The sequence below is a fragment of the Abrus precatorius genome, unplaced genomic scaffold (genome assembly GCF_003935025.1).
Source record: "Abrus precatorius isolate BTA unplaced genomic scaffold, Abrus_2018 Scaffold3, whole genome shotgun sequence".
In the NCBI taxonomy this organism is placed as follows: Eukaryota; Viridiplantae; Streptophyta; class Magnoliopsida; order Fabales; family Fabaceae; genus Abrus; species Abrus precatorius.
This window is the reverse complement of record NW_020874373.1, coordinates 26,857,852-26,881,731: the sequence shown is the minus strand read 5'-3', so window position 1 is coordinate 26,881,731 and position 23,880 is coordinate 26,857,852. Positions and strand designations below refer to the sequence as shown.

At 33.6% G+C, this 23,880-nt stretch overlaps 1 protein-coding gene across 1 annotated transcript; it reads right to left on the bottom strand.

The window, feature by feature from the left end:
- Window positions 1-291: 291 nt before the first annotated feature.
- LOC113862398 (protein MAIN-LIKE 2-like) lies at window positions 292-699 on the bottom strand. Its single transcript, XM_027495487.1, has one exon. It carries the CDS (start codon window positions 697-699, stop codon window positions 292-294), a length of 408 nt encoding a protein of 135 aa, XP_027351288.1.
- Window positions 700-23,880: the final 23,181 nt, after the last annotated feature.

Here is a 23,880-nt window from a genome sequence, read left to right as displayed (position 1 = left end):
CTCTCTGTATAGGAAGGCTAACGCTGCACTTCCCCAACTATATTGTCCAGTTATCTCTAAATCCTCAAGTAAAGGAAGGTACCTAACTAGGACCCTGTTACTAGAATGATCAGCTAACATAAACCCACCAATAAGTCTCAAAATATATGCTCTTGCAAAGCGAGTTAGCTGAATGGAATTTTGGTTGTGCAACCCAACATGGGAAAAATGCTCATCCAACCAAGTAAGTTTCAAGCCGCTCCCCATAAATGCAGAACTAGGTGGTCTAATTCCCAATAAATCTTCAACAATTTATGCCCTGTCACCTCCTGTAGGGGCAATAACTGGTCTTCCATCAATACGAAGACCCATCTGAATAGCAATGTCTTGAAGAGTAATAGCACACTCTCCAGGGGCCATGTGAAATGTATGGGTCTCTGGCCTCCATCTTTCTACCAACGCTGTAATCAATTGGCGGTCAATAGGAATAGTAGCCAACTGTACTACTCCAGCAAATCCTGCTACTGTCAAATGAGGAATAATCTCTACTGGTACTCCCTCCATGCCAGCATGTATGAAATGACCTCTTCTCACTCTCAATATTGGGTGTTCACGACCATCCCAAATATGCTCTAAAACATGAATAGACTGATAGCGCAGTAATGAACCATCCTCGGGGCCGGGATTTAACACCCTACTACGAGACGAAGATGATGCCATCTAAAATCTATATACACAAGTAAACTATTAACTTCAAATTTATAATATAAGCAACCAAATTTAATAAAAACAATATCATTTTAGTATTAAACAATTTGTACCTTCAAATAATATTTTTCTAATTATATTTTTTTGTTATTTTAAGATAATAATATTTGTATAACAATAATAATATCATCATCATTTTTACTTTTAAATACAGTTTTCTACATAAATAAAATGAAAAATTAATTTTAATTTAATTATTTTCCTATTTTTCTCTTTCTCTGTTTTTGTTTTTTTACATGCATAAAATTGTAATTTATTATTATTGATTAAAATCAATTAAATAACTACAAACTTTTTAAAATATTCAAATGTCTAAATTAATATTGATCTAATATTTTTATTTTCAGTCATTTATATTTTAAAATAATATTTTCAATTTTATTTAACTTACATTGCTTATATATTCATCTTTATTTCACTTAATTCCTTATATTTTACTCTAATTTTTTTTAAATTAATCTAATTTATAATTATTTGATGCATAACTATATTGTAATCTTTCACAATTTTAAATTATTTACTATTTCTTATTTATGTGACATAATATTTGTTGAAATATTATTACAAATTTAACAACTGCAGATTCTTATAATATAAATTTATTAATTAATGTATTTCATTCTTATTATTTCAATTTTATTTTGTTATTCATAATTTTATATTTTATTAACCTTATAATAATAATCACACATAATTTTTCCTCATATATTTATTCAATTTAATTCTTTTATATTTCTTATTTGATTATTTTTTACATAAGTAACAAGAAAATTATATATTTTAATTTAACTATTTTTTTATTTTCCTATTTTTCTATTTTTCTATATTCTTTTTTTTCTATTTTTCTATATTCCTATTTTTCTATTTTTCTATATTCCTATTTTCCTATTTTTTACATGCATAACAAAATCACTATAAATATAAATTTTTACTAACCTTTTGAACTAAGAATCTGGACCACCACGAAAGTCCCTCTCACAATAGCCTGGACCACCACCGATTGCAATATTCCTGGGACCAAAAACGGAAGCAAGAATAAATATTTTATATTTATATCTAATATACACTATAATATTTTTTTCTTACCTTTCAAAGCTTTAAAAATATGCAATCTATCTGCCTTGCTTCTCCTCTCCACCTCCACCTCTGCGTTTTCAATTTGCAAAAATTTTTCACCAAAGAAGATGAATAACAGAACCAGAAGCACAAAGGAGAAGAAGATGGAGGGCCTGGACCAATCAGTGTGTGTCGGTCCTGAACAACCCGACACTGGTGTGAACCACTCTCTAACATGACTTTTGAGAACGGTTCAAATTCGAACCGCTCTCAAAAGTCCATTTTAGAGAGCGGTTCCATAACAACCGCTCTCTAAAATGGACTTCTTAGAGCGGTTACTTTCTAACCGCTCTCTAAAATAACTTGTCAGAGCGGTTCAAACCGCTCTCTAAAATTGATTTATGAGAGCGGTTTGAAAGTAACCGCTCTAAGAAGTCTATATTAGAGAGTGGTTCCTTTTGAACCGCTCTCAGTAGTCCATATATAGAGAGCGGTTCTGACAACTGTGTCGGCATTCTTTCAGCCAATACACAAGTGTCGCAAAATTTTAACCGACACACATGTGTCAGAAAATAATTTGTACCGAAACTTAAGCTAGTGTCGGCATTGTGGTTGCCGATACTTGATCATGTGTCGCCAATATTTATCACGACACTCACAAATCACCCTAGACAGGGAATTTTTTGTCAAAGAACCCCATACGGATAAAAAGTTTTTGATTTAACCCTATACAGACAAAAAACCCTAGGAGCGAAGTTATTGCCAGTTGGCAATTGCAAATTGCAATGCACGATAATAGCATTGCATTACATTACACGTAGGAAACACGGAGTCAACCCGTCCAAGGCTCCAAGCACATTAGCATTTAGCACCCAAAAGCTGTCATAAAATAGCATAAATTTTAATTTTTAAGAGTTTTTGGGCAATTTGTTTAATAACAAGAAGTATGTTTAAGTTAAAAATTATATTTTTAATATTTCATAAAATAATAAAATATAATATTGCCAAATGCATTTTTTAACATTTTAATAATATAACTTAAAGAAATGCTTCCAGAAGTATTATTTTCATCAGTTGTGTAAATTATGTGTCAATATAAGATAAATGAAATTAAAAGAAACTCTAAAAGAATTATAGATTAATTATTTAAAATTAATCTTTTGACTTTTATCATATTTTATCCGATATATGTATCACTTCAATAATTAGTTTAGCCTAACTCTTTGACATTCGTAATTAATGAGTCTTTTGTCATTTAAATAGTAATATATTTAAAAAAATGTTAATTTTTAAAAAAGTTTAAAAAATGTTAATTACAAGAATATTTTTCATTCTTATTTCATTAATTTCTTATTTTAAATCATGACGTTTAATTTTAGATAACTTGTTACAAGTTAAGAGACAACATTTATTTTGAACCTATGTGTTATATATTGTATTGATTTGATTTTAGAAGATATTAGAAAAAATTGATAGAGTTAAAAGAAAACAATAAAAAGAAGAGTCAATTTTATGAGTTTTATTAATAATCATTTGTTGATCTTGAATACTATGAGAAATTTTACAATTAAATATGAATTGATCATATATAGATTACAAGATATGACACAACATTCCTAATATTACAAAAGGTGCATGATAAAAAAAAACACTTAGAAAAATATTCACTTCTAAAAAGTGATTAAAGTAAAAAGTAACTAACAACCTTAAAGAAAAAAGGGTAACCAACACTATGCTTACGTTTTTTTTTTTAGAATGATGTTGTTGACATGATATGAGAAGGGGATCACGTCTATTCATTCATTAACCTTTGGTTTTCTCCTTCTTTTCTCTACCTTTTTTTCATGAGATTCTCTATACTATGACTACTATTTCTATTTTTGGTAGTAATAGAATCAAGGGGAAGTTATTCTGATTGTTGTCTGAGTACTGTGACATTTTGGTGCTTTCGTTGTACCTCCTATGGCAAAAAACACTTGTTTAAAGAAACTCCAAGCTGCTATCGCTAAGTTTCAGCACTTCTTTTGTTACTCTCAAAGGGGATTCTCACCCACTTCCAACAACCTCTCAGGCTCAATTTCATATATCCGTAGTCTTTATGATACAGACACCATTTCTGCAGTATTTACAGTCCATTCTCAACATCTCTCTGTCCCCACCGCTGATCCCTTGGTTGACTTGCAACCTCCTACGTACCTTAACATCATGCCTATTCTTAGGCAGTCACTATTACAGTTCTTGATAAGGATCATAGAATTTATTATTCTCACATGCACGTTGAAATAACAAGAGACACTAACCTTTATCCATGAAATCTGATGAGAGTAATTCCTGAATCTCCTTTCCTCAATCTATCTCTTTGCCCTTTCTTTTCTGTTCTTTCTCATGTTCGATGGTTAACGGTGAGTTACTTCCTTGGCAGAGATAGAACCCTTATTCTATTAGATCCACTTCCATCAAGTTGGTTTCTTTCAGTTGTAACTTTCTTTCAGTTGTAACTTCCCATAATAATAACCAATTACCAATAGGCCCTTTTATCCATAATTATATTTCACATGAGTCACACTAATTAATTTATTAATTTATTTATTTTTCCAACATTCTCCCACTTGACTCATGTGATGCCATAACATTTCATGATTTAACAATTACATAAATCATTATGTGCATTAAAATTTTAAATAAATTGGTTCTGTCATTAATCATAATTAAAGATACAGAAATAATAAGAGTCATGGCGGTTATATGTCATTCAATCAACATATTCCCTTCCATGTACTACTATATTACCCTTCTCCTTAACATGACTTTAAACTGAGAAGTCCATAATGGGTTCAAACATAAAGTCATTTTCATTAACAATAACATAATTAGTTTTCCACATCATAATTTGCATGTCTGTACATAAAGTAGAAAACATAAATTTTAGAAACTTGTACATTAATGAGCTCAGTGTCAAATAGGCATTAAAGACAACATTAACATTTAACATTCACTAGTAGACATAATGCCCATATTCTCTCCATGGCCAGTAAATACTTTGGGCAGTAACCCTTTTGTTAAAGGGTCAGCAATCATAAGATTAGTGCTAATATGTTCTATTGACACTCTATGTTTCTGAACTTCTTCTTTAAAGACAAAGTATTTCAATTCCATATGCTTAGCACCTTTGGGATACTTGTCGTTTTTAGAAAAAAAGACAGCTGCGGAATTATCACAATAAATTTTTAGCAGCTTGGCAATACTGTCAACTACTCCAAGTCCTGAAATAAAATTCCGCAACCAGTTGGCCTGAACTGTGGCCTCAAAGCATGCCACAAACTCAGCCTCCATGGTGGATGCAGCAATGACTGACTGCTTCATACTCTTCCATGAAATTGCTCCTCCGGCTAAAAGATACACATAACCAAATGTAGACTTTCTTCTTGTATCTATACAACCAGCAAAATCTGAATCTGTATATCCAATCACCTCAAGGTGATCAGATCTCCTATAAGTAAGCATGTGATTCTTTGTCCCTTGCAAGTATCTTAACACTTTCTTTGCAGCTTTCCAATGATCTAGTCCTGGATTACTCTGGTATCTCCCAAGCATACCAACTGCAAAGCTAATATCTGGCCTCGTACAAGTTTGAGCATACATCAAACTCCCAACAACAGATGCATAAGGGATATTTTCCATCTGTTTCCGTTCCAATTCATTCTTTGGACATTGTATGAGACTAAATTTGTCTCCTTTTTGTATTAGAACGGGAGATGCTGAACATTTATCCATTCTGAATCTCTCTAAAACTTTGTCAATATATGCTTTCTGAGACAAGCCCAACATTCCTTGTGATCTGTCACGGAATATTTCTATTCCTATCACATAGCCCGCCTCACCCATATCTTTCATTTCAAAGTTGTTAGAGAGAAACTTCTTAGTCTCACTTAATAGACCAAGATCATTAGTTGCAAGTAAGATGTCATCAACATACAGAATCAGAAATATAAACTTGCTCTCACTGACCTTCAGATATATACACCGATCAACAGTGTTTTCCTTAAATCCAAAAGACATAATTGTATCATTGAACTTAAGATACCATTGCCGGGAGGCTTGTTTAAGTCCGTATATTGATTTCTTAAGTTTACACACCATGTGTTCCTTTCCTTCTTCAATGAACCCCACTGGTTGGTCCATATAAACATCCTCTTCTAAATTTCCATCCAGAAAGGCAGTTTTAACATCCATTTGGTGTAACTCCAGATCATAATGAGCTACTAGCGCCATGATAATTCTGAAAGAATCTTTCTTAGAAACTGGAGAAAATGTTTCCTTATAGTCAATGCCATCTTTTTGAGTAAAACCTTTGGCAACAAGTCGAGCCTTGTAACGTTCGATATTGCCATGAGAGTCACGTTTAGTCTTAAAGACCCATTTACACCCAACTCTTCTACTTCTTTCTGGCAATTCTACAAGATCCCAAACACCATTTTGTGCCATTGATTTAAGCTCATCTTTCATGGCATTTAACCACTTATTAGAATTATCATCATTAATGGCTTCTGAAAATGAAACTGGATCATTATCAATGCCTAAGTCATTTTCTGACTCTTGTAGATAAACTACGTAATCATTTGAGATGGCAGATTTTCTTTCTCTCTGCGATCTTCTTAATGTTATTTCTTGTGGTTGTTCTACTACAAGTTCATTGTTAACCTCAGGATCATTAATTTGTTGTTCTTCTTGATTGTTATGTGGTTCAACAACATGAGGAACTACAGTTCTTGAAGTAGAAGCACTAGTTAAAGGAACTTGTACTCTAACTTCCTTAATCTCCACATTTCGTGAAGCTTCACTCCCACTGGTTTCACCATTCTCAATGAACCGGGCATTTCCTGTTTCCACAATTCTTGTACTATGGATAGGACAGTAAAACATATACCCTTTTGATTTTTCTGGATAACCAATGAAATATCCACTGATTGTTCTTGCATCCAGTTTCTTTTCTTGCGGATTGTATATTCTAACCTCTGCTTGGCAACCCCAAACATGTAGGTGCCTCAAACTAGGTTTCCTACCTGTCCACAGCTCAAAAGGTGTCTTTTGAACTGCCTTACTAGGAACCCTGTTTAACAAATACATGGCAGTTTTTAAAGCATACATCCACAACGATACAGGTAAAGATGAATTACTTAACATGCTCCTAACCATATCCATTAAAGTACGATTACGCCTTTCTGACACACCATTTTGTTGTGGTGTACCTGGCAATGTGTATTGAGCACAAATACCACGTTTCTCAAGGAACTTAGCAAATGGACCTGGATGTTGTCCACTTTCATCATATCTTCCATAATACTCACCACCTCTATTTGATCTGACAATTTTCACATTTCTGTCTAATTGTCTTTCCACTTCATTTATATAAATTTCTAAGGCATTCACTGCTTGAGACTTCTCATGCAGTAAATAGACATATCCATAACGTGAAAAATCAGCAATAAAAGTGATAAAGTACTTTTCTTTATTGAAAGAGTTTACATCAAAAGGTCCACATATATCAGTATGTATTATTTCAAGAAGCTGAGTGCTTCTTATGGCTCCTTTCTTTGTGTGTTTTGTTTGTTTGCCTTTAATACAATCCACACATATATTTAGATCAGTAAAGTCTAACTCTGGAAGAATTTCATTCTTTACTAATCTTTGCATTCTTTCTTTGGAAATATGTCCCAAACGCTTATGCCACAAGTAAGCAGAACATTCATTTACTAAACTACGTTTAGTGCCAACATTATGATGCACGGTCATAAGAGTTTCAGCATATAAATTATCAAGATTCAATTTATATAAACCATCATAAAGTGTACCAGATCCAATCATACAAGTATGCTTATACAAACTGAAACAACCATTCCCAAACCTAAAAGAGTATCCAGCAACATCAAGTTTAGACAAAGAAACTAAATTCCTAGAAATACTAGGTACATAAAAAGTATCAAACAAGTCTAAATGAAATCCAGTGTCAAGGATTAAACGATAAGTCCCGACAGCTTCCACTGGAACTTTCACTCTATTCCCCATGAAGACAAACTTCTCATTTGGGTTTATGGTTCGGGTTGAAAGGAATCCCTGCATCATATTAGAAACATGAGTTGTACATCCAGAATCAATCCACCAAGTATTATGTGGAACATCAGTTAAATTTGATTCAAAACATACATAAGCATTATGCTTACCTTTCTTTTCGAACCAAGATTTACGTTTTGGGCAATTCTTCTGGAAATGCCCAGACTTCCCACAGAAATGACATTTGTCATATTTCTTCTGGATTTTAGTAGAGGACTCGCCAATCTTTAATGGTCCTTTGCCCTTTCCATGTTTCTTATCAGCTTTCTTTCCAGCTCCCTGATTATTCACATAATGAATGGAGTGGTTTCCTTGATTCTTAAGTCTGGTTTCCTCCTGAACTAACATACTATGCAATTCATGCACATTCCATTTGTCTTTCATGGTATTATAGTTCATTTGGAAGGGACCATACTCAGACGGTAATGAGTTCAAAATGAACTGCATAAGGAAATTCTCATCCACTGCCATTCCAAGAGACTTAAGTCTTGCTGCAATATTTGTCATTTCAATGACATGTTCATGCATAGTACAAGAACCATCAAACTTCATGGTGGTTAAGGTACCCATTAATGTCCCAGCAAGAGACTTATCAGCAGTTTGGGAGCGCTCTTCCACATTTTCATAAATTGTTTTGCATTATCAGTTTTGGGAAGAGCCGATTTGATGTTACTTGCTATACTCATTCGCATGAACATTAAGCTCAATCTGTTTGATCTTTCCCAAGCCTCAAAATGGGTTTTCTCTTCATTGCTACTAGTAGCAGTAATATCAGCAGGCTTATCAACTTGAAGGGCCAAATCAAGATCCAAGACACCTAAGTGAAATTGGACTTGTTCGCTCCAATCAGAGAAATTCAACCCATTAAAAACTGGAACAGACGTAGCTTGCGAATGTAAAGATACAGGAACAGATACTGCAATTAACACATGCCTAACATTAACACTTTGAGTCATAAATTAATCATACAATACAGATTCAAATAACAAACATTCTATACATATTAATGTTCTCCTTTAGGTGATACACTAATACGTAAAACATAATGATGCTAATAAAATTAACATTATTTGGTAAGACATATGCATTAATTAGAAATACTTATTATCTTTGGATATATAAACAAAACTAATAATGCATACTCACTACCAACAATCATATTCATTAATTAAAAGAACTAATCAACCTTTGGGTGATTCATAAATGCCTTATAATAATGAATTTCAATTAACCCATAAACCAATTATCTATAATTTAGCATCCATCCTTTGGGTAATTGAAACAAAGTTCATCACTAATTTGGAATTAAATGAAATTGTAGATTTGATCACTTTGGTGATTAACAAATCGATCACACGTTCAATCCCAACATTAACACAATTCTTACGCAAAATAGATATATACATACTGTAATTGAATTTCAACAATTTTATAATTGATTTGTACCTTTAGAAAGCACAGCGGAAAATTGCATTTAACAAATCCCAAATACCAAATATCAAATTGAAATCAAATTGACGTGACAGGGGCACTCAAATTGCAATCAAATCGGATTCACGTGTTCAACCAATTTCAATGCAAAACTTTCACGTTCAGGAAGCACAACAAAATTGAGATTGAAACATTAAATTTGGCAAATTCCAAATGTCGAATGCTTTGACCGTTCAACATTGATATTAATATACTATTTGTAACTTTCAAATGCTCGTAACATTCCAATATTCTGATCTTTATCCAATTTGAAATTAACGTGACACAGGGAATCGACATGCCTTTCGATTTCATAAAATTGGGTATTGGAAAAAAAACATTATTTATGGAGAGTCATAAATCCAACAACCTGGCTCTGATACCACATATTACAGTTCTTGATAAGGATCATAGAATTTATGATTCTCACATGCACGTTGAAATAACAAGAGACACTAACCTTTATCCATGAAATCTGATAAGAGTAATTCCTGAATCTCCTTTCCTCAATCTATCTCTTTGCCCTTTCTTTTCTGTTCTTTCTCACGTTCGATGGTTAACTGTGAGTTACTTCCTTGGCAGAGATAGAACCCTTATTCTATTAGATCCACTTTCATCAAGTTGGTTTCTTTCAGTTGTAACTTTCTTTCAGTTGTAACTTCCCATAATAATAACCAATTACCAATAGGCCCTTTTATCCATAATTATATTTCACATGAGTCACACTAATTAATTTATTTATTTATTTATTTTTCTAACAGTCACCTCTATTTTTCGCAAGCCACTTGGTTTGCCCCTTTCCAGGACTTATGATCATGCAATTCCATTACTACCAGATACTCTTCCAGTGAAGGTACATCCTTACCACTACCCTTTTCTTCACCTATCATACTTGTGAAGAAGAAAGGCGAGTCCTGACGATTTTGTACTGACTACCGTGCATTAATGCGGTGACTGTCAAAGATTGGTTTCCCATTCCGACAGTTGATGAACTCCATGGCACCTATTATTTTTTAAAGTTGGACTTACACTCTAGGAACCATCAACTGCTTGTGAAGCCCGAAGATTGTTATAAAATGGCTTTCCACACTTACCGGGGCCACTACAAATGGCTGGTCATGCCATTCGAGCTATCAAATGCCCCTGCTTCGTTTTAGGCACTCATGAATCATATCTTCCAAGCTTTCCTTCGTCAGTTTGTACTCGTTTTCTTTGACGATATTTTAATCTATAGTGCCATGTGCTCAGATCATCTGTCACATTTGACTCAAGTGCTTGAGATTCTACAATAGCACCAACTAACTGTCAAATTAGTGAAGTGTGTGTTTGGAACACAACAAATCTCTTATCTGGGTCACATGGTCTCTTATATTGGTGTTTTTATAGATCCTAATGAAGTTTCAGCCGTAACTCAATGGCCAGTTCCTACAATACCTAAACAGCTCTATAGATTCCTTGGCTTAACTAGTTATTACCGCCGTTTCATCAAAGGCTATGCCTCCATAGCATCACCTCTCCATGATTTATTAAAAAAGGATGCCTTTTTATGGTCTGAGATGGCTCAAACTGCATTTAACAACCTCAAAGAGGCCTTAACATAAGCTTTCGTTCTCATCCTGCCAGATTTCACTATGCCTTTTGAGTTGGAAATCGACGCGTCCAGTTCTGGACTTGGAGCGGTACTCAGTCAAGGTGGACACCCCATTGCTTTTTTCTAAAAAAAGCTTTCTGCCAGGCAACAACAAAAATCAGCTTATGTTTGCGAAGTGGTCGCTGTTACAGAAGCAGTCGCAAAATTTTGGCACTATCTTCTAGGCCAACGCTTCATAATTCACACCGATCACAAGAGTTTAAAGCATTTGGTAGATCAAGTGCTACAAACACTGGAGCAGCGACAATGGATACATAAACTTCTTGGTTATGACTTCACCATTGAATATAAATCAGGTCCCCAAAATGCTACAGCTGATGCCTTGTCACGCCTTGATTGTTTTGCTCTTTCACACAATTCTTGTGATTTCTTTTATTCATTACCGCCAATTTTGGCATAGGATTCTGAATTTGATCCTATCATATGCGATATCTGCGAAGGCAAGCCACACCCTTATTTCTGGGTACAAAATGGGCTGCTTTATTGGAAAAATGGTTTTGTCCTTCCTGCTGCCTCTTCTTTCACCCAACAGCTTCTACGGAAATTTTAAGACTCTCTGCTGGGAGGACATGTAGGGTTCCTAAGGACCTACTAGCGCTTGATTGCCCAATTTTATTGGAAAGGCTTAAAAGATGATGTATGTGCTTATGTTCATGATTGCCAAGTCTCTCAACAGGCTAAATCTTCTCATTCTCTTCCAGCTGGCCTACTCCAACCCTTACCCATACCTGACAAGATCTGGGAGGATATTGCCATGGATTTTATCATAGGGTTGCTTCAAGTTAATGGGTACACTGTTATCTTAGTGGTCATTGATCGTTTATCCAAATATGCCCACCTCATTTCCCTGAAAACTAACTTTACAAGTACTGTAGTTGCTGAACAATTCCTCTTGCATGTTGTTAAGTTACATAGACTACCCCGCACAATCATTTCAGACTAGAACAAGACTTTTACCAGCAGCTTTTGGCAACATCTATTTAAAAGTCAAGGGACAAATTTGGCTATGAGCACCGCTTACCATCCCCAAATGGATGGCCAATCGAAAGCCCTTAACCACTGCATTGAGATGTACCTTTGGTGCTTTATGCATCACAAACCCCGTGTTTGGATTCAATTTCTTCCATGGGTTGAATTTTGGTATAACACTGCCTATTACACGGCGGCTAGTATGACTTCTTTTCTCATTGTTTATGGTCGCCAGCCTCCTTCCTTGGTAAGAGATTTAGTTCTTGATGCCTCCCCAAATGTTACTCGACCGCTACAGCAGCGTGACACTATCTTGGTCACACTCAAAACCAACCTTAGTTGAGCGCAAAATCAAATGAAACAACTGGCTAATCGGAAATGAATCGATGTCGAATTTCAAATTGGTGATATGATTTTCATCAAACTGTAGCTATATCGTCAATTGACCTTACAAGCTCATTGCCATCAGAAGTTGGGGCTTCGCTATTTCGGTCCTTTTCTAGTGGTGGAACGTATTGGCCAAGTTGCTTATAAGCTCTTGTTGCCTTCTGTAGCTCAAATTCACTCCGTTTTCCATGTCTCTTTGCTTAAGAAGTGTTGTGGCAACCCCACTCAACGGTACTTTCCTCTGCCATTAGAGGCGGCTGAAGATTTTTCATTGGCTCCTGTTGCTGTTTTGGATTCTCGCCAAGTGCTTCAACAAGATTGTTGGGTGGAACAAGTGCTGATACAATGGTCTAATCTGCCGAAAGAGGACAACACTTAGGAAACTATTTCTAAGATGCAAGGTCAATTTCAAAGGAGGGGGCATTGATATGAGAAGAGCATCATCATCTATCTATGAGCAAGACGAGGAAGGGACCAGCCACGCGTCACAAGGGCCCACTGATATTGCAACAGAATTGAGGCACAGCAAACGTGAAAGGAAAAAGTCGTGGAAGTTAAGAATGGCTGAGGATAAAATGGAATAGGCAATTGTGTTTTGGGTGTGATTTTATTTTCTGTTATTCCCTTTCCTACAGTTTTCTATTTTCTCTCTCTATCTCAGATCACACGTCATTCATTGACCTTTGGTTTTCTCCTTCTTTTCTGTACCTTCTTTTCTTGAGATTCTCTGTACTATGGCTACTATTTCTGTTTCTGGTAGTAATAGAATCAAGGATAAGTTATTCTGATTGTTGTATGAGTAATGTGACATGACAGTCTTAAGATTATGACTTCTGTTATGCAAGTTCTTAGACTTGTTGTTAATGAGAAAACAGTTGCAATAGGTTACATATAAGAAGTAATAGATAAATTCAAAAAAACTATTTAAAATACATTCAAGCGAAATGAATAAAAATATAAAGAAGTTTTTTTTTTTGTTGAAATTGATAAAAGAAGAAAATGTCAGCTTCATCATCTATTGCATATTGTATGTCATTATCTTCATTCTTTTCTTTTTTTGCAACAATTCAAAAATTAAAAATGATCACAAGGTGATGGAGGATTCAAATAAATGTATTGAAGGGTTGTTTACAAGTGAAGATGTTATGAACAAGGTTTTAAATGAATTTTCAATATACAAAAAAGTTTAGAGTTTTCTTTAATTTGAAGGCAATAGTAAGACTAAGGACTACAATGCCTTCTAGTATGAGATAAGTAATTTTTTTTATAATACTCTCTTTTTATTTATTTATTAAATAATGAATTGTTTGATATTAGATAGTGTTAAAATGTGTTTGGGAATGATTTATGGATGTTTTGGTAGAAATCTAGTGTAAGGAGTCTCACTTAGACGAGAGAGGTCTTGCTCAAGCGAGACTGAGGCCCAGAACCACAAAATTTCAGGACATTCTCACTCGAGTATAACATCCATAATTTCTTATTTAAAAATAAATAAATTATTATAGTAAAAGGAAAAAAAATAGAAGAATTTTGTTCTATTTTATAGATTTAAGAATTGAATAAAAGCAAGATTTACATTCCTCTTATAAAAATTTTATAAGATTCTAAAGTATTTAAAACTTTAAAGGAATAAATTCGAGACTTTAAAGTGATAAATAAAACTTAAGTTTACGTCTAGCAAATTATTTGGTTCAGAATATATGCATATAATTCTGTGACATAATCAATGACACTTCAAAAATTATTAATTACAACAAAATTTTTCAAAGTATTTTAAAATTCTAAAATAGACATTTAAAGTATTTATAGAACTTTGTAAACTTAAAATGTAAATATAATAAAACATTATAATTCTTCAAATTATTCTAAACCTTGCAGAGCGGTCTTCTTTCACAAGATCACTGGATTATGGACCTAGTATGGACCAACCACCTTTATCTTTTCACTTTCATTACCTGAAAATATTGGTAATGGTGGGTATTTTCTACTCCACTAAATCTCTTATTTGACATAAAATTTATCTAATATGAAAAATACTGGCTAATGCATTTTTAACATACATTGGTTAACATTAACACTCAGATTAGACAAGTCATCATTTCAACAGAGCACACACGGTAATCCAATCACCTTTGAAATATTTATAGCATACTTTTCTACATTAATCTGTATGTTATAATACATGTATCCTATCACGTTAATCGATATGTCGCGATACATGTGTCCTAATCGGACCCGTCGATGTATTACAATACATATATCACAACAACATCAATCGATATGTTACAATTCTCTCTATTTCCTCTATTTTTATTAATTTTGCATAATCATGGAAAAGCATCTACCACCCTCAATTCTCTCAAATTTTTACAATCGCCCCCTTTTTCTACAATTTCAGTGTATCTCTGTAACTATCTATACTTATTATCAGCATTTCTCATATATCAACATGTCATAATACGTGAGTTTTGATCATATAACTTAATGTATTACAATACATGTATTATGAGTACACCTTTCAATGTATCACAATACCTGTATCATAATAACATACATCAATCTATCTTACTCATGAATTATAATCACATTTCTCATAATTCCTTCATCATGTCATATCATTTACTTTTTATACATAAAACTCTTTATTCATTTGAGAACAATATAACACTTGTCATCAATAACATAATTTCACCCATTTCAACATACATCAGTTATCAACAAGCATTCATATTTATAATATCATATCCATCTAATATAGAAGGTCCTCAAACAATTTCAAACCACATAGATCAATACAATGTGCTGAAGGTCAAACACTTTCGAACTCAACGCAATCGTACAATTTCAATACACACGCTTTCTCAGTCTCAATACAGTTATCTATCCTAAAGTTTGGTAACATCCAATATTCCCAATATATCTATTATTTCAAAAATATCAAATGTGTAAATCTTAAATTACCTCTGAACAAAGTTTACTAGTAAAATCATAATATTTCTTGAAATATTTTTGTTCGGGGCTTTTGTTACAAATTGTAGTTAGTGGGTTTTGAAAATAAGCATGGGATTTTCAAGTTAAACTCTTTATTCCTACACATTAGGTTTTTAAGAAAACCTTAGTATTCTAGGTCCCAATAGAAAACTTAGTATTTTCAAATCAAAATACTAAGAAGGAGTTAGGGTTTGGCATCAACTCCCCTTACCTAGAATAGGTCTCTCAAATCAAGTTTTCCTAGAGAATCAAGGGAGACACAACGTCTCGAGAGAGAATATCGCCTTGAAGGTTGAGGTTTCCTTAAGTATCACAAAGTATAAAACTTTAGATAGGATAAAAATGAGAAACGAGAATGAAGTTGGAGAACCAAGCTCCAAGAAACTTACTTAGACCTAAATGGTTGAACCTCCAAGCCTGGATTCGAAAGGAGATTGAAGTTTGAAGGAAGATTTGTAACACCCTTAATTTTGTGGCTCTTGTAAGAAAAATATAAGTTTTGGGTGTAGGGTATCTCGCTATAGCGAGATATCTTTTGTTGTAGCGAGAAAGATACGTCAAGGCATTCTGATGCTTTCGCTGCAGCGAAGATGCTATCACTATAGCTAGAATGATAGACCATAAAAGAGAATTTTGTTTGATTCTTTCGCTGCAGCGAGAGGAAGGCTCGTTGTAACAAGAATATCGCGAATTAAGGGGTATTTAAGAGCCTTCAACCTAGAAAACTTGGATTACAATCCAAAATTTTGACCTCCCCTCTGTTCTCTCACCTTCTCTCTCAGAAATCCTCTTCTAAACTTAAACCTTCCTTCGAATCCGAGCTTGGGAGCTCAATCATTAAGATCTAAGTAAGTTTCTTGAAGCTTGATTCTCCAACTTCATTCTTATTTCTCAGTTTTATCCGACCTAAAGTTGTATGTTTGTAATACTCAAGGGAACCTTAACTTTCAAGGCGATATCCTCTCTCGAAACGTTGTGCCTCTCCCTTAGATCTCTAGAAAAACTAGACCTGAGAGACCCATTTTCAGGTAAGGGGAATTAATCCTAAACCCTAAGTCTTATTTATGTAGTTTAATATAGAAAACTTAACTACTTGATTCTAAGTAGCAAAACTGTAATGATTTTCTGTAAAAACTCCCTTTTGAACCCTAACTTTGGTATTTCATTTTGGGTAATAGAACCCTAATGATTCTCTAAATTGTATTACTAAAAGTGAAATCTTGGGTATAAGGAACCAATAATTTAATCCAAAGAACATTTAGGTAAAATTTTATAGCGAAAAGATGAGTAACTAAGCTTTTGAGGAATTTTCAAGATTTTACTATTATTTATGTATGAACAAGTAATATTGAACTTTAAGATAGGCGATCTTATTAAGGCTGAGAAAGTGTGTATGTTAGATTGTATGACTGGGTCGAGTCCGGAGGTATTCGATCTTCGACACATTGTATTGATCTTTGTTGTGTGAAATTGTTTGAAGACCTTCTGTGTTAGATGGATATGATACTAAAAATATGTTTATTAATGACTGATGCATGTTTGAATAGGTGAAATTTTGTTGTTAATGAAAAGTGTTATACTATTCTCAAATGGAGAAAGAGTTTTATATATAAAAGTAAATGATATAACATGATGAAGGAATTATGAGAGATGTGATCGTAATATATGACTCAGATAGATTGATGGAAGTTATTAGGATACAGGTATTGTGGTACATCAAAAGGCGACTCATAATACATGTATTGTAATACATTAAGTTGTGTAATCAAAACTCACGTATTATCACACGTTGATTTATGAGAAGGGTATAGAGAAGAATGAGAATGAAATGAGAAATGTTGAGAAAGATAAAGAAAAAGAGAAATGGAATAAGTATAGATACAGAGATACATTGGAGGTGTGGAAGACGGGGGCAATTGAGAAATCTAGGAAAAATAGAGGTGGTGGATGTCTTTCCATGATTGCGCAAAAATTAATGAAAGTAGAGAGAAAAGACATCACAGACCTCACACTTATTTCCTAACCTAAACCCTAGACTACACCTTTACTAAAAGAGGCCGGGTCAACACATGTATGTATCTGTGTTGCTACAGCTAACCAGCAGTTATCTATGCTATGAAGTCCTTAAGGGATCCCAGGGAAAATGAATATGAAATTATGATGAACATGAAGTAGTATAGAGATTTTATGATTATAATATATGCATTGTAACATATCGATTAATACTGTTACGATATATGTGTTGTAATACATCGACGAGTGTGATTAGGACACACATATTTTGACATATTGATTGATGTGATAGAATACATGTATTATAACATTCAGATTAGTGTAGCAAATGTATGTCATAAATAATTACAAAAATGATTGATTTGTGTATTTTGAGTGTTATTGTTAATTGATGTGTGTTAGAAATGTATCAGCCAATATTTTTTGTATTATATAAATTTTATATCGAGCAAAGAGATTTAGTGGAGCAGAAGATACTCACCCTTATTAATATTTTTAGATAATGAAAGTGAAGAAATAAAGATGGTTGGTCCGTTCTACGATTATAATCCAATGGTATTAGAAGGAAGGCTGCTCTGTAGGAACTAGAACAGTTTGAGAAATTATAATATTTTATCCTAATTACATTTCATGTTGACTAAGTTATATAAATATTTCTTTAATGTCAAATTTTAGAATTTATAATGTTTTGGTGAATTTTGTTGTAATAAATACTTTTGGAGATGTTCTTAATGATATTCTAAACTTATATGTATACTATATGAACCAGATAATGTGCTAGATGTAAATTTAAGTTTCATTTGTTACTTTAAAGTCTCAAATTTATTCCTTTAAAGTTTTAAATACTATAGAATCTTATAAAATTTTCATAAGATGAATGTAAGTTTTGCTTGTATTCAATCCTTAAATTTATAAAATAGTACAAAAGTTCTTCTATTTTTCTCTTTTGCTACAAAATTTATTTATTTTCAAATAAGAAATTGAGGATATTACAAGATTTTTGAGAAGAGAGGGAGAGAGATCGGAGAGAACAAAGGAGGGGTCAAAACTTGGGATTGTAATCCAAGTTTTCTAGGTTTGAAGCCCTTAAATACCCTTTAACTAACGATATTCTCGCTACAGCAAAAAAGTCAGAAAAAAATTTTCATTTATTATCTATCATTCTAGTTACAGCGAGAGCCCCTTGCTGTAGTGAGAGCTCCTTGCTACAGCGATAGAATTCTAGCTACAGCGAAAAAAATCAGAAAACCTGATTCTGATTGTGGATCCATTATTTGGTTTTCTCGTCTAGGCGAGAATAGTCTCACTTAAGCGAGACCTCGCTTGCTCAAGTAAAAGCGCACCAAAATTCAAGGGTATTTAAGGGATTCCAGCCATGAAAATTGCATTACAATCCAAAAAACATTTTCTAACTTTTTTTTCTCTAAACTATCTCTTCCCTCCTCCCAGAGAAAAGCCTCTGAACTTTAAAGTTACTTCGAGTTCGAGCTTTAACATTAACTCTATGGAAAATCGTTAGTCAGTATCTCAAAACTTGGCTCTTTGTTCTCATCTCTATTTTCTTTGTTTTCTCTCTTCTCAAAGAGTATTTTTTTCTATAATATGTAGGAAGATCTTAGCTTGTTGGACCACCTTTTTCACTAACTTCACCATTGAACTTGTCCACTGAGGTAAGGAGGGCTCTGTCTGTCTCATTGCTAAAAACATGATATATTTATACTCATGAAAATATGTGGTGTGATGTATGATTGTGAATATATGTTGGATTGAAATATGTTTTCTATGCTTTGATAATCTTAATGACATATGTTTTGAGCATATATGTATGTACGTATGTTATGAACTGAGTTCGAAGGTGACCAACTTTTGGCAATGAATGATTGATATATGATAAATTTAGTAAACTTGAATAAAGCAGAAAGGGGAAAGGATGAATGATATATATATATATATATATATATATATATATATGTATGGAAAGGAAATGATAAGGACAAGTGTGGATAGTTCAGAGATACGCTGAGAGTATGAAAGATGGAAGCGATTTTAGAAATCTTAGAGAAAGAGGATGATAGATGCACTTCTTGAATTGCGTATAACAAATGAGAGTAAGAGCACCACAAGCCTCATACTCATTTTTGGACCTAAACTTCTTATGCTTTTGCTAAAAGGAGTTGGGACGATATACATTGTATCCGTGTAGCTACAACTATCTAGCAACTATTTATACTAAAGAAGACCTCAAGGGATTCCAGGGATAGTGAAAGTTTGAAATGAGAAACCCAAGAATTAGTATAAAGGAAATATGATAAGTTGAATGTTTGATAATTTTTGTATGTATATGAACATGAATTGTACTTCTTGATTTATCAATGTATTATTCTTGTTTGTATTGTTGGTATTATTGTGAATTTATGTTGGTAATGAGAAGAGAGACTCATCCTTACAAAACCTTTCAGGGAATAAAGATGATAGATATCAGAGACTTGTTAGGTTGTTAGAGCTGGTTATTAGTAGTAGACTAAATTATGTATGTAGAGAATGACAGTAGTTATGCCATTGTAGTTTTCTTGTAAATAGTAATGAGACTCAAATATTATATTTTCCTTAGAAATGATGATAGGATACAATGTGCCTTTTGATAACCTAACAGTGGTAAGATCCACTATACACTATGCTTATACCTTTCTAGGTTTGGTATAGAGAGAGAGAGAGGTAGGTTTGGTCAGACTGCCAAATGCGTTGAATTATGTTTATACCTTTCTAGGTCATGACCAACATAGAAGACCAAGTTATTTTATCGTAGAGCGAATTGATCAATTAGATTTTTATAACTTTATTTTCTCTCATTCCTAGCTCATTAATCCTCTTTTGTGCCTAATTGGTTTAAATTGGATCATTTTATGATGTTTGAATTTTATTTGGGCTTTATTTAATTTTTTCAGTATTTGGTAAATTCTGATACTATTTTGATTTTTGGACCATATTTTGAGTTGTAGAATTCATTTCATTGTGATTCTTGATTTGTAGGAAAGCTAAGAGAAAGATGCACAATTGTTATGAGAGGTCAGAACCCAATTCTGATGATAAGAAACTGAAACTGGGCCTGGAAAAAGTCAAAACGCTGCACTCGTGGTTTCTGACCTTGGTGCAGTATTTGGGCCATATCTCAGTCCATAGATGTCTGTTTAAGCCCATTCCAGTTGCGTTTTGAAGCTAACATCCAGGGCTACAATTTCTCTTCATATTAGAAATCGAATCAGAGAGATTTTCATGGCCAAAAATACCACACAATAACTTCACAGATTCAGCATGGATATTGAGCAGCAATTACAAGCATAACTTTCCCTCCAGAATTAGAATTTGAACAAATAAGGATTTCAAAGACAGCTATTGAGTAGAGGATTAATGTAATTGAATAATTGTGTCTTTGCATTCTGTTTTGATAGCCTTTGAATAACATAGTAGATAGTCATTTATCCTTGCTTAGTATTACATCATTCAATTCTCTACTTTTTGTGTTGTGTTTCTGCATTTTTGCATTTTACATTCGTCAAAAATCTACACGGCCGTGTAGATCACTGCCCAAAAATTCAAAAATAAAATAAAATTCACACAGAAATGTACATGGTCAAGTACACGGCCGTGTATCTGAACGTGTAAATCTCTGTCCAAACTTAAAAGTGACATAACTTTTTGCGTACAACTCCAATTTCTTATTGTAATATATGCATTTCATATAGCTCGACGAGATCTACGTAATAGCAGCAGGCCGGAGGCTGGTTGGTGGTTTCTAAACAAATAAAAAATAAAAATAAATTATTTCTTTTCATTCTTATTTAGATATTATGGCTCAGAGAACTTTTTATATGGCTGATCATAGAAGACTAGAGAACAAGCTAGATGATTTACCTTCTTTGATCGAGCAATTGACATTGTCACAAATGGCTACAATGTTGTGTGAAATTTGTATTTCACCTAAACATCATACTAATTTCTATCCTACATTATATGAGCCTGCAGGTTGGATGAGTCATCAAACTTGGGATGGGAGAATTTTACGCAGCAACAATATCAACCCCCACCACAAAATGTTGCACCTTCTAAGAATGAGCCTTCCTTGAAAGAGTTGATAAGGGAGATAGCAATTAACGATCTGAATTTCCAACTAAGAACAGAAGCATCCATTCAAAACTTGAAAAATCAGATTAGTCAGTTGGCAACAACAGTAAACGAGTTGAAGTCTCAAGGTCCTGGTAATCTTTCTGCACAACCAGTTGTTGAACCAGAGAATGTTACTTTGAGTTCAATAAAGACCATTCAAGACTCGCAAGAGCAGCAACCAATAGATGAAAATCTTAATGCTACTGCTCCAGCAAGTGATTGCAGCCCAGCAAGTGTAGAATTTGCTCCTACTGCTCATGCCACTTCTACCAAGGCAGAAAAAAAATTTGAGCAACCTATTCCTCTTCCATTTCATTCAGTTTTACATGATAATTTGTTGAATGATTTAGTTAATGATAATTTGGCTGAGTTTTCTGAATTTTTAAATTGTATTAATTATCCTAACCTAGCCAATTATCCTAATTCTTTTACCTGCAATGCATGTAATGATTCTGCAAAATGTAGCATCTGTGTTGAGATTGATACATATGTTTATGGTGATTTTGATGTAGTTAGTACAGATTTTGAAAAAGTAAATCATGATGCATCCACGACAAATTCAACTCCAATTTTTACACTGCCTCCTTCTCTAAAGCTGCCCCCTGCATCTGAGTTAAAGTCATTTCTTGAGCAGTTGAAATATAAATATTACATCATTATATATTCAAGGGATAAGCCTAGGTATAGCGGCAAGACACGATGTTCTGCACATCAAGGAAATGAAGAGCATGAAGAGAAGCTTATTAAGTTTATGAAGCAACTGGAAATCCCTCCGAGGCTATTTCTTCCATGTTCCCAGTTAAATGAAGTCTTGCAAATTTATGAGAAAAAGGAAGAATATCTAGGGATACAATTGAAACTGCTACCAATAAAAGTATCTCCTAGAATTAAAGATCATAAGGCGTCAAGTTAATGACGTTAAAAGAGCGCTGTGTGAGAGGCAACTCATAATTATTTTTTTTTCTTTTAGAAGTTTTCAATTTATTTTTTGTATTCAATAATGGTCTTGCATTTGAGTTTCTCGCCTCAAGTTCTTTTCTGGGATGCTTCGTTCTAGGTGGCTTGGTCCGTATATTGTGACTAAGATTTTTCCCTATGGTGCTGTGCAGATTTTGGAGCCTGGAACGGATAAAGTACTCACAGTGAATGGCCACCGCTTGAAGCCATTTCATGAGGACGTACCCTTGGAGACCACTGAGGAGGTCTGCTTGTTAGCGGCCACTTATACTTGATTAGGGAGTTCCCCTTTTCCTTTCCTTACTCCATTTTATTTACATTTCGCTTATACATTACATTGAGGACAATGTAAAATTGAAGTGTGAGGGGAGAATAATAGGTTATTGAAAAAAAAAATTATTTTTTATTTTATTATTTAGCATTGTTTTTGTTTTGTTCTCCTTTGTTGAATTGGAAGTTATTGAGTTAAGGCATTAGTCATTAAGGAGGATAAAGTTCCTACATGATTTCATCTTTACTTCTTCCTCTTGATATATGTGAATTGGGTGATTGATTTTGATTTGTATAATTGAGTATGTTAGACTTTACCTTTGTGAGCTTTTGAGCCTTATTTTTGGATGGCTGAAATTCATGTCATTCTTTTCTTTCTTGTGTGCTTTTACTCTTAGATTTTGTCATTCTAGAACTTGTTTTGATTCGTCTTTGAGGCTACAATTTTTATATGCAATTATGAATATGATAAAGGCATTTCTTTCAAATTTTTACCCACTTGGCCATATAGCTTACCTTGCAATTTGCCCTTTGTTTAGCCTCTTTGAGCCTTATTGACCATTCTTTGGCTTCTAGCACATTATAAGCTTTAAATGGAAAACCATGTTATACCTAACCTTAGGGAATAAAGAGTGCATTGGTTTCATTAATGTTATTGCATTTCAAGGGTGGGGGTTTAAAAAGAATGCAAGAAGGAAAAAAAGGGGGGGGGAAAGAAAGAAAAAAAAAAGAAAAATAATAATAATAAAAATAATAAAAATTTACAAAGAAAATGGGAATTTTTTATAAAAGGAAAAGAAAGTCCAAGGAGAGTAAATGTGTGTTATGGCTTGATTTGTCTAAGGACCAATGTTATTCCTATTCTCTTCGGTTGTATCTTGTCATATCTTCATATTTCCCTACCCTTACCTTAGCCCCATTACAACCATTGAATAAAGCTCTCTTGATTTGTGTTTGCATATGATTGTAAATAGTGTAGAAGTATAAGATTAACAAGCTTATGGTAATGCATTGTCTTTTGAGGTGACTTGAGTGAAACACTTTGAACCATACACTTGAGAGTTGAGTTATATATACCATCTTGTGAGATCTTT

Excerpts from the sequence above, each read along its gene's own strand:
- LOC113862398 (XM_027495487.1), bottom strand. The coding sequence starts at position 699 with ATGGCATCATCTTCGTCTCGTAGTAGGGTGTTAAATCCCGGCCCCGAG.